The 11,954-nt window shown below is 35.9% G+C and overlaps 2 protein-coding genes across 3 annotated transcripts; both read left to right on the top strand.

The window, feature by feature from the left end:
• The first annotated feature begins 5,147 nt into the window (after positions 1-5,147).
• Positions 5,148-6,515, top strand: LOC125189750 (glycosyltransferase BC10-like). Its single transcript, XM_048086989.1, has 2 exons — positions 5,148-5,791; positions 5,874-6,515. Exons 1-2 carry the CDS (start codon positions 5,291-5,293, stop codon positions 6,513-6,515), a joined length of 1,143 nt encoding a protein of 380 aa, XP_047942946.1. The 5' UTR covers positions 5,148-5,290.
• A 3,510-nt stretch (positions 6,516-10,025) lies between these two features.
• Positions 10,026-11,696, top strand: LOC125186606 (60S ribosomal protein L28-1-like). Of its 2 annotated transcripts, XM_048083004.1 has the most exons (4): positions 10,026-10,153; positions 10,334-10,483; positions 10,895-11,055; positions 11,365-11,696. In XM_048083004.1, exons 2-4 carry the CDS (start codon positions 10,336-10,338, stop codon positions 11,485-11,487), a joined length of 432 nt encoding a protein of 143 aa, XP_047938961.1. In that variant the 5' UTR covers positions 10,026-10,153; positions 10,334-10,335; the 3' UTR covers positions 11,488-11,696. The 2 variants fall into 2 exon arrangements, with proteins under 2 accessions (XP_047938961.1, XP_047938960.1); XM_048083003.1 differs by lacking the exon at positions 10,026-10,153 and having other exon boundaries at positions 10,318-10,483.
• Positions 11,697-11,954: the final 258 nt, after the last annotated feature.

Raw genomic sequence — 11,954 nt, 5'->3', positions numbered from 1 at the left:
CGCATCTCCTATTTTCAGTGACAGATGATCGTTGTCAATGTTCGCCTGTTGGTTGCAGCCTCCAGCTAGGGGAGAGGAAGAAGCCTTATCATCATCCACTGTACAAGTGCTTTTTCTCGAGGAAACGCCACATAATGCAAGCGTATCATCAGCCACGGTCTTCCTTTTGTGCATATTCTTCAATTCCACACATAGCTGATGCGCTTTAGGGAAATCTAATCTGTTCGTCTCATCATCTCCCGTGCTGGTTTTCTTTAAGTGATCGTGTTGAAGGGCTGTAATGCTCGAGCGGGATATTCTATTCCCACCGTTACTCAGAGATTGTTTACTAAAGGCATCCAGCTTCTCTTTTTTCACGCGCAGCTGAGGATTGCCAGAGGTGAGAATCTTCCTAGGCTGAAGAAAAGATGAAACTCAATCATTTTCGTCAGTGCAACAGCCATACGGTGCTTGGACTGAGATACATTTGGAGGAAATTGGATCCGGATAATTTGCAGGTCCCGATACCCCACCAGAACAAGGAGAGTAGTACAACTCTGCCACGGTAGGGTACCCGTTCATGGAAGCCAATACAGGCCGTACTTTCCGTTTTACACCAGCAACCTACAATGTTAAAAAATTCAAGAATTTGAGAGAGCATATGGTCTCTAATTTTAAAGTAACAAGCCATTTCAAAGCATATTCATCACAAAAACTAGCAAGTATGCATAAAAAAGTAAAACATGTGAAACAAACCTCAAGAACACTCGCACAAATTTTCATTTCTTTGTCATGATTGAGTAAACGGAACACTAGATACTCCCCATCTTCGTGCTCCTAAGTTATATACTAGGATCTTCTCGTTGCAGCTATTTCGAAAATGCCAAGGAAAAATACTTTGAGCTCTAGTCTACTAATGCGGTCGAGAAATTCAACCAGTGGAAACAACATAAACTATCGTCTTGATTTGTCAAAGCTCTCGTACTTAACTAAATATGCATGACCTCGAAGATGGATGGATCACAAAATTCGTATTTATGTAGTCGTGCGCAAGAGCAACGAATCTCTCAACAACAAAAAGAGCAACAATCGAAATATCCAACTGACGACTCTCGTACACATGACTCAAGTATAAAGTTGTCTAGAAAGTAAGCTACACAAGCTCTACTCAATGCATCAAAACAAGCTCATGCTTCATGAAACGAAAGAGAACCAATGACTCTCCTACACAATTCTACTCCACACATAACGGTTAGCTCAAGTCAAGTTCCGAACAAAAATAAACAAAGAAAAAAACAATATGTCAGACTCACGTGCTCGGAGATGCTTGTGAGATGAAGTTAGTTTGGAGATGCTTGTGAGATGAAGTTAGTACAGCCTAGCATAGGCAGATGCGGTCTAGGTCCGGACCTGAGCTCCGGACCTTCTGAATTCAAAATATACTCTTGGGAAAGAGTCATGTGAAACCCCAAATATGGCTATGATCAATCAATATCCATACATCTCAGCCCAACCCAAATCCTTGCATTGCATAAAGATTGCCTTTTTGAAAGAGTGTTTATCCAAACACATCAAACTATGCATGAAAATCACTGGCAGATCCAGTGGAGGACAAGGGGTACCACTGTAACCCCAAATTTTGTTTCTTTAATATATATTTCTTAGATATTGAAAATAGACATAGTTTAGCCCAACGATAGAATACTGCTCAGTGGTGTCACTCTCCCAGGTTCGAATCCCAGCGGTGGCATTCTTCTCTCAAGGTTTTGTTTTTCCTTTTGTTTCATGCTTTGCTATTTATAATTATACTGTGTATATTGCTCCATTTTGTTTTTTCTTCTTTCTATTTCATAGCTATTATGTTTTTATATATTTTGTAGTCATTATATTTTTATGTATACATATATAATTCATTCACAATTAATAAAAATATTGATATAAGATATTCACAAGTCGCAACTAATAAAATAAAAGAAAAATGATCGATCGAATTTTAATATTCTCTACGTCCCAACTTAAGAGTCATGTTTTGTTATTTCCGTCCAGTTCCTATTTCATTTTTACCATAAATGGTAAGTAGGTTCACATTCCACCAACTTATTTCACTCAAATATTATTATAAATGTAATATATATATATATAGGGTTTTAATCTATAAAAAATACCCTTAAGTATAGAAATACAACCTACATATGGACCGTTAGATTTGTAGATGAATGACCACGATTTGGATTGCTGTAAAAAAATTTTATGGCATATCTAAGACGATTTGTGTCATGGTAAGGGTAATTTAGGAATAGAAAAAATAATGAACTGTCCTTCCGTTTTTTAAGAGCGGACACTCTAATTTGGTGCTTAGGTTCCCACGCCGTTTAATTCACTCTCCTTCACCAATCCACTCTCTCTCCTTCACCAATCCACTCTCCTTCACCACAAAATCCGCTGAATATATCCACCCTACAAATTCTGCAAAATCAAAACTCTAATATACACAATCAACGAATATTTGGTTCATAGCTATGTATGTTTCATTTGTGTCATAGCTATATGTTTCATTTGTGTCAAAATAAACCAACATTTGGGTCATTGTATAGTTGTGTCATACTAAATGAATAGTTGGGTCATGTCATCGTATGGATAATTTGTGTCATAATAATCCAATATTCGAGTCATTATATAACACTACGGAGTACCAAAATGCGTCAAATAAATTTGATCGAAATGTTCGTATCAAACAAACTGGAGTAAAATAAACGATTATTCTCATGTTTTTGACACAAACAATGACACAAACATCTTCTATTCTTTTAGGTCATACTAAATGAATATTTGGATCATGTCATCTTATGAGTAAATTGGGTCATAATAATCCAATATTCGAGTCATATAAAACAACGGACTACCAGAATGTGTCATATAAATTATAGATTACAAGGATAACTGATAGATGAAGTGAAGAAGGAGATGAGAAAATATTGTTAAGGAGTATTTAGTTACAGTTATATTAGATCTGGAGAAAAAATTATCGATGAAGGAGACGGATACGGCGACGGAGTGTTAAAGGATATTAAAAACTCAAATAATCTGGCAACTATTTATTCACAAATAATAAATCTTCATGGAAAGAATTATAATGGAAGATTGTTGGAATTGCGGTTGATGAAGATGGAAGATAAATAGATGGTGAAGGAATTGAAGTTGCTGAATGTTAACTCATAAATCATGTATATGATTTGTTAGTAGAAAGAGAAATAAGCAAGATTGTAGGGATTACCATAACAATCTACATTACATATTGACATTACTAACCTTATATGATATTTAGTGATTAAAAAAATAATACTTATGAAATAAATTGAACCATCAGATCTTATGATCTTAAGATCAAAAAAGTTAATCCAAGGGTCAATCCACTTTTCTTTATACTTCTTAAAATTAGTGCACTAACTAATTAGAACTCTTAAATTGAGACGGAAGGAGTACTCTAAATCAATATAAAAGTTGTACCCCCGAATTAAAAATCCTGAATCCGCCACTGATAAAAATGCAGTACACGATAGGTCCCAGAAAATGCGAGTGAATTAGAGGGATAAAATCAGAAATGAAAAAAGAGTGTGACAGAAGTCCAGGTGAAAGAAACACAAGAAAAAAGGATTTAGTATATAAGACAGAACATGATCCCATGAGAGAAGGAGGAGAGAGGTGGTGAGGAGAAAGAGATTAGAATCGGCGAAAGGAGAGGGTCACCTCATGATCTCATAAAACGCATCACTACAAAATTGGAAGAGGGGTCAAAATTTCGATATCTCGCCTAATTATACAAAAAATTATAGTAAATTTTTAAAACAAAATATATTGATACAAAGATCTAATAAAATAAAAAGTTTATAAAATAATCTAATGTAATAAAAATATATTAGCACAAACTTTTAAATATATTTTTCCTTTTTTATTCAATAAATAAACAGTGGTAGTAATATTGATCAAAATAAGCTGTTTTTTTTTCTGGATTTTGACTACTATAGTAGTCAAAGGAATGTTAATGTCATCTAATATTACGTCGATCTAACCACATAGAAAGGAAACCTGTAGGAGGCGTACAATACGGAAAATAAAATTTAATGCTCAACTTTAATAGGAAATCAACTACTCCACATACTAGAGGTTTTTACGGAAAATAAAATTTGATGCACTATAATTAAGGAAATCAGTAAGATTTAATGCACTATTATTAAGGAAAATCAAGTATATTTTCGGAGATGACTGATAAAGAACAATATATATTTGAATGGAGGAAACGATATAAGTAAGTCGAATATAAAAGTTTCCATATTACTTTACATACAAAGCTGTTGGTTCATTTTGACGCAGGAAATATTATATTTCCATTTTTCTTGAATTTTCTTTGTTATTGTTTAAACCAAAAATTAACATGCGTTCAACGTTCAAACTTGTGTGCATTCAATACATATTGCTTTTCAACATAATAATAATAATAATAATAATAATAATAATAATAATAATAATAATAATAATAATATTTTTTTTCAAAAAATAGTACCACCGGCAATGACATATAAAATTTAATACAGTACTAGGTTGGTGTGACATGTTTAGATTACAAGAAAATTAGGCGAATGAAATTACATAACACATGGTCTCAGATTCCCATATTTTTTTCTCCTACATTTTAATGTTTCCTCACTTCCCAAAAATCAGCACGTAAAATTTTCCAAATCCAATCTCACTTAAAATGCTGATTCTGAAAAGAATAAATCTAAAGCACTCATAAATCTCAAGAATCAGTCTCATTCTTCAAACCCAGACGCTATTTCCCATTTCTTGTTGAATTCATTCCATGATAGCGAATAAAACACCCCATTTGCCACCACAATTCTGAATCATCCATTTTCGTTTTACCTCGTACGATCAAATGCCCCATGTTCTTGCATTTTTGGCAAGAAAATCAGCTGCATGATCTTAATTCCCATTTGGTAAGGAACTGGCCCTTCTCATTCTTGTGGTTATTCAATTATTTGTTGTAAAGATTCAATTTTTCTGAATGCCCATGTCCTGAAAAGTTATAATACCTCTTGTTCATGCCACATTCCTCTTTAGTAGTGAATCTTTTTTTGAGTTGGTAGCACACAAGAATTCTTGATTTGAAAGGATGAAAAAAAATGCTCCTATTTCTTCCATAAATTCTCTTATGAGTGGCTTCTCTGTTCATGACTGAATTGGGATCAAGACTAATGAACAGAACAACACTTCCCTAAGTATAGAATCCATAAATTGAGTTAGTTAGAAAGAGATGCAATCTAGAGTGAGCACATTAGAGGAAGGCCAAGTTCCTCCAAGGATTATTATACACCAACACAACAAGCATCTGCCTCTTAGGCTGCTGCTTCTCTTCCTCTTGTTAGGAGTAGGCCTAGTGTTTCTCTATGTCAGTATGTATACCTACGGCTGCATCCGCATCCACGACTTTTCCTCCTCCAGGATCCACACCCACCAGGCCTGCGTTCAACGCTTGGCGAGCTGGACTAGGCCTCCATTGACCCTCGTGCACGAGATGAACGACACAGAGCTGTTCTCGTGCGCCTCATCATCGCTTAACAAGCTCCCCTCCAACAGGACTCCCAAGATTGCATTCATGTTCTTGACAAGGGGGCCTCTTCCCCTCTCCCCTCTCTGGGACAAGTTTTTCCAAGGCAACGACCGCCTTTACTCAATCTACATCCACTCCTCGCCTACCTATGATCCCGATTTTGACCCTTCTTCCCCCTTCTATGGCAGGCAGATACCTAGCCAGGTATTGATACATCTCATTTATATGTTTGACAAGTTTTTAAGTTTGTAGCAATTTTCCTTATCTGTTTTCTTGTTGTTATAAGGTTGCTGAGTGGGGGAGGATGAGCATGTGTGACGCGGAGAGGCGCCTCCTTGCCAACGCGCTGCTGGATGTCTCGAACGAGTGGTTCGTTCTCGTGTCTGAAGCATGCATCCCACTCAAAAACTTCAGCACCATCTACACTCACATCTCCCAATCCCACTTGAGCTTCCTTGGGGCCTTTGATGAGGACAGTCCGAACGCCCGGGGGCGCTACAACTGGGGGATGGAGCCAGAGGTGAACCTCTTGGACTGGCGAAAGGGGTCCCAGTGGTTCGAGCTCAGCAGGAAGCTGGCAGTGGACGTTGTCCGGGACACCTTCTACTACCCCAAGTTTAAGTACTTCTGCAGGGCGGACAGCTGCTATAGTGATGAGCATTACCTGCCCACAATGCTGACCCTGCTGTCGCCGCGCCTCCTTGCCAACCGGACCCTCACGTGGGTCGACTGGTCAAGGGGGGGGCCCCACCCGGCCTTGTACGACGTGGGGGAGCTGACCGAGAACTTCTTCAAGGATGTTGTTGATGGTGAATCGTGCATGTACAATAATCACACTACCAATCTATGTTTTATGTTTCTAAGGAAGATTGCTCCTTCTGCTTTGGATCATTTGATGAGCAATTCGTTGGAGTTTTTCGGATATTGATGGACTTCTTTTTTAACATGAGATACATTTTTTGGAATGTGAAGATTCATTAATGAAGAAATTGGGGAGAGTACCATGTTGGTTTGTTTAATGAAAGTTGAGAGTTCGTGCAATGATACTTTGTGGAGCTTGCTTGCTAATTCGTCTTGCCGAATGAGGACTTTTCCCAATACGACTTATTGTACTTTGTGTCTTTATTCTATTTTGTTATTTTCTGGTGATTGATTGATTGATTCGTTTTAACTCGATTCTTCGTTGTGTCCATCATGGAATGGATTGGTTTCTTTATCTGAGAAATCGACTTCTGAAACATGGCCGTCAAGTTCCGGAGGTTCCCAATGTTGTGAGTTGTTGCACTTATCTCCTTAAATCATCCAACTTATTATCCAACTTAAATCATCCAACTTATTATCCAATGGTCTCTTTCTAGAGCCACGGGACCTTCGGCATTTGGCCCACGTCTATGACATCCCACCATAACTAGAGCTCTGATACCACGTTGACACCAAGAAAGTATGGTGAAGTGGGAGATAATTCAAGGAACCACTCAAAAGAAACACTCTCAACTCAAAGGAATCCACCTAAGAATTCAGAGCAAAAACTAAGAAGAATCATCTTCTCAAACAAGCACAGCTTGGAGTAAGTTCCTGATCGGCTTCAAACTCCAGATTTTTTTTTTTTTTTAATTAGTCAGCCAAATTCTTCTGCTCAAACTATGATTTACCTGCATGTACATTGATAGAGAGAGATCCTTGTTTTTTTCTTCGAATATTGGTTGCTAATCTTTTACTAAACGAATTAGTGTAGCATTGTAGGTAGGGGTGCAAAATTAGTTCTTGGCCCAATGAGTTTTGGGTACCCAAAACCTGACCTTATACCCAATGAGTTTTGGGTATCCAAAATCCGACATTACGGGTTTGGGTAGTTGATGTAAGATTTTTATGGATTTTGGGTATCCGTAACCCGTATTCGGGTACCCAACTAGTATTCGATTATCTGAAACCCGTATTCGGGTACTCAACTAGTATCCAATTAATACCGTTTATGGATTTGTGATAAATATCTTAACCCGATTATGCAAGGATATTAAAAAGTTTATCCGAATCTCTTGTGAGCTTATCCAAAAAATTTCTTTATTTTGAAATTAATTACTGTCTAATGTCTAGGTCATAGTATCACAGTAATGAGAAAACTAAAACACTAAAAAAACTAAAACACTAAAAATTGAAGTTTGAACTTTTACAAATAGTAAATAAGTGGTTATGTTAGTAGTATATAATTAGAGGTGTCAAACGGGCCGGGCCGACCCAGCCCAGGCCCGGCCCACCAATGAAATGGAGCGGGCTTGGGCTGGGCTTAGTAGGTTAAACGGGCTCCAATTGGGCCTTTCTTCAAACTCAGGCCCGGCCCCGGCCCGGGCCCACTTAAAGCCCGGGCCAGGCCCAGGACCGGGCCAGCTCGGCAGAATCTCAATTTTATAGTATATATTCTTAATTATGTGAATATATTTGTTTTTTTCATATCATATTATACATATTCTTTATTCTATTTAGTATTAAATAAATTACCTAATCAATCTAAATTAAAACTTATATTTTCAAATTTTATTTCCATGGTTATATAGATTAATTGTTAACTACTTTTCCTTTTAAAAATAGTGTATCTTAGAATTTATTACTTGATTTATATAATTGAAGAGATTAGTTCCATATATAAAGTGATTGATTAGTCATTTATATTTATGTGATAGGTATAAATATGTATTATCTATTATGCTTTATTATCTTACGTGTATTCATATGGGTAAAAAATTTAGATATTATCTCTACATATTCATATCTTTTCTATTAATTTATTACTAGATTGCATGTTATTTTATATTTATATATTTTAAAGATAATCATATATTTTATTAATAATATTATGCAAAAAAATCAATTAATTTAATTACTAACTTAGGTCAACACTTATTTAAATTTGATTTCCAATTACATTTGAATTGTAGTTGATTTACATAATTATAGATAGTAGTTATATTTGATTTATTACTAGTAATATTTAAAATAGTTCCATAATAGTAGCATATATGTTAACTCCTAATTTTGTGGGAATAGTGGGATTATAGGAGCAAAATTAATTTATATGTGTGTAATTAGTTGATTGATTAACCTATAATTATATTACTCCACACCATATCATAGTTCAATAATTGTTTTTTTTTCATAGTTCTATAATTTATTATGCATGCAATGAAGGTAAGTATAATTTTATTTAGCCATTTAATTAATTAGCAAACTAGGCCCGGCCCAGCCCAGCCCAGGCCCGGCCCAGCCCGACCCACTTGCCAAATGGGCCCGGGCCGGCTGGGCTCATTAAAAATACCAAAACCCAGGGCCGGCCCGGCCCGCTTCAGACATGGGCCTGTGCCGGGCTGGACCGGCCCGGCCCACTTGACACCTCTATATATAATACTCCACTCATCACAACATAATTATATTTGAAATGTAATAATTTTGGGTTCGGAAAAATGCATCTGGTATTAGGGTGCTCTGTTTGGAAATTAAACTATGTTTGGCAGTGTAAATATTTTTGGAATAGATTATCCTTTTTTCTTTTTCTTTTTGGTTTGACCATGGTCCACAGGTGTCCCGAATCCTGTCTTTTGGAGGAATCCGACCATTCCTGTTCGATCGAGTTGCGGATTAATGCCGAAAGTCTTCCAGCAGGTGGTGAAGTTTGAACCCGTGACCTCAAGGTCACCACAACTCCGCACTACAACCCGTTGGTGGAATAGATTATCCTTTGATTAATCATCCGATGGTTGATTATTTATAGACTGGATTTGAGATTATGGGAGGAATAATCTTAAAATTTATTTAGTCTAAGTTCCGATCTCCATTTGTTTTGTATACCTTGCTAGGGTCATATGTCTCTAATTAGTTTTGTACTTGTATAGGCCAGAAAGATACCCATACAAAATTTTAAGAAATTTTTATTCTGGTCAATTAGTTAAAAGATTTTGGGAGAAAATAATTATTGTTTTACTTTTTTTTCCAAAAAAACTCGCAAGTTAGTATATTTATTTTTATTTTTTAATATCATCATGAAAAGGGTCGAGAGACTAATGCATTAGATAATAAAAATGTCGGAAATATATACACCAATATCAAGATATCGGAAATATATACCACTAGTATATATTTTTTTCTTAAATGTAACACAATTTAATCATTTTAGCCATATGTTTTTCAGACGCATATAAAAAAAATTTCGCATAAAGACTGTGGGATGTGAGTCCTACTTTTAAAGTATTAGTTATATAATAAAATGTGAATAGGAATGAGTTAGTGGAATATGGGGTCCACTACCAAAAACGGTAAAAGTGAAGTGGGACAAATTATGTGGGACAATCCGAAATGGAATACTGGGTCGAATTATCTGGGACGGAGTGAGTAATAAAATAAAACAAGAATATTGTGAATATTGAGTATGAGAGGGGCATTTTTGTCCCATCATACGCCATAGCTAGGGTTTATAAGTTTACAATATATAGCGCTAAATCAATCCCTTTCGTCAGCTACCTTCACTCTCGAGGCCGTCAGAGCAAAACCCTAGAATCTCCAGTTCTTCTCTCTACGGTAAGCCCTCGCCAAACCTTGCAATTAGGTTAAATCGTTGGATTTATTTGTGTTTTGTTGGCTTAATTTTTATTTTCCCCTGTTACTAGAGTTATACAATTTTGTGTTTTCTTTGCAAAGGCTTTTCATTGATATTGTTTGGTGTATTGCCTTTCGTGATTTAGTCTTTGCTTGTTTCAGAAATGGCGACGGTGCCGGGGCAGCTCATCTGGGAGATCGTGAAGAAAAACAACTCTTTTTTGGTGAAGGAGTTCGGAAATGGAACAGCTAGCGTCAAGTTTAGCAAGGAGCCCAACAATCTCTACAACATCCACTCTTTCAAGCACTCAGGTTGTGTGTAATGTTTTAATATGTTGTGTATTTTACATTTTTTGAGCTTGTGATTGGCTTTAATTTTGGATTTGATTTCTTATTAATCATTCCAGGAAATTTAATCTCTTCTAAACCCTAAATTGCTTTTCCCTTTATAGGAGTAGAAAGCTTTAGGATAGTTTGATGCATTAACAGCTTCAGTAGAAATTAGAGTATTTGTTTGGCGAGTAAAATGGTCTAAAATGAATTAGGCCCACAATTTTTGACTCACCTATCACTTTGAGTGATTAAGAATTCTTGTTTCAGTTTAATTTGTGATTAATTTCCATTCCATGGTAATGGCAAGCAAGAAAACTTTGAGTATTTGTGATTGATTTCCATTCCATTTCAGTTTAATATGTTTGCTTATTATTTGGTTATTGTGAATAGGATTGGCAAACAAGAAAACTGTGACCATTCAACCAGGAAAAGATCAGACCGTGGTCCTTGCTACCACAAAAACAAAGAAGCAGAACAAGCCATCCACTCTGCTCAACAAGTCTGTCATGAAGAAGGAGTTTCACCGAATGGCCAAGGCTGTTTCAAACCAGGTAAACTATATTATGGTTTACTCACCTCATTCACTATTAACATAATGGTTTAGTTTATTGATTCTTGAAAATTTCATTTAGTATAATTTATGCTTGGATTATTGCTCATTTGGGATTCAATTTTGTACCATCACATATGATAGTATAGTAAAATCTTATTCAAGATGTTGCTGCTTTGTTTGAAATGGTAATACTAATACATCACTAATTCACTATTATATCTTTGTTGTTGGGGGTTACATCTTTTTGGCTCTGCTTCTTTCCCCTTGTAATGTTAGATATTAACTCTTGCTTTACATTTCCATGAAGGTGTGTGATAACTACTATAGACCTGACTTGAAGAAAGCAGCTCTTGCAAGGTTGAGTGTTGTCCACAGAAGCCTTAAGGTTGCCAAATCAGGCGCCAAGAAGAGGAACAGGCAATCATCTTAGAACACAGTCAGAAGAAGCAGGTGTTTGGACTCGTTTGCCTTTCCAAGCATCTGGATGCTTAATTGAATACTAAAGATTTTGCTGATTTCATTTTCTCATGAGTTTTTGATTTGGACACAAATAGACATTAGTTGGTAACATTGCCTTTTGTTTTACATGTATCCTTGAGACTTTGTTTTATCAAATGGAGTGAAATCTTTTTTGAGAAATTTTGATACTTCTGTTGTTCATCTATTTGTTTAGATATTCTCTTTCTATTCATCATACAATGCCATATGTTGAACATTGCAAGTGCTCAATTTTGTTTATATCCTTTAGCTTTCACAAATCAAATGATGACTTGTTTCCTCAGTGGATTTGATCGGAAAAGAATGAATTTGGGATTGAAATGATAATTTAAATTTTAATAAAATATAAACATGAGAAGGTCTCGTCCTTAAATGGGTATGAAATAGATATTCTGGTAT

This window comes from Salvia hispanica, chromosome 5, assembly GCF_023119035.1.
Source record: "Salvia hispanica cultivar TCC Black 2014 chromosome 5, UniMelb_Shisp_WGS_1.0, whole genome shotgun sequence".
Classification (NCBI taxonomy): Eukaryota; Viridiplantae; Streptophyta; class Magnoliopsida; order Lamiales; family Lamiaceae; genus Salvia; species Salvia hispanica.
The sequence above is the reverse complement of the archived record's forward strand: the minus strand, read 5'-3'. Positions and strand labels throughout refer to the sequence as shown.

Excerpts from the sequence above, each read along its gene's own strand:
- LOC125189750 (XM_048086989.1), top strand. The coding sequence starts at position 5,291 with ATGCAATCTAGAGTGAGCACATTAGAGGAAGGCCAAGTTCCTCCAAGG. Across the intron at positions 5,792-5,873 it reads GCAGGCAGATACCTAGCCAG|GTTGCTGAGTGGGGGAGGAT; the intron begins GTATTGATACAT and ends TGTTGTTATAAG.
- LOC125186606 (XM_048083004.1), top strand. The coding sequence starts at position 10,336 with ATGGCGACGGTGCCGGGGCAGCTCATCTGGGAGATCGTGAAGAAAAAC. Across the intron at positions 10,484-10,894 it reads CCACTCTTTCAAGCACTCAG|GATTGGCAAACAAGAAAACT; the intron begins GTTGTGTGTAAT and ends TATTGTGAATAG. Across the intron at positions 11,056-11,364 it reads CCAAGGCTGTTTCAAACCAG|GTGTGTGATAACTACTATAG; the intron begins GTAAACTATATT and ends ATTTCCATGAAG.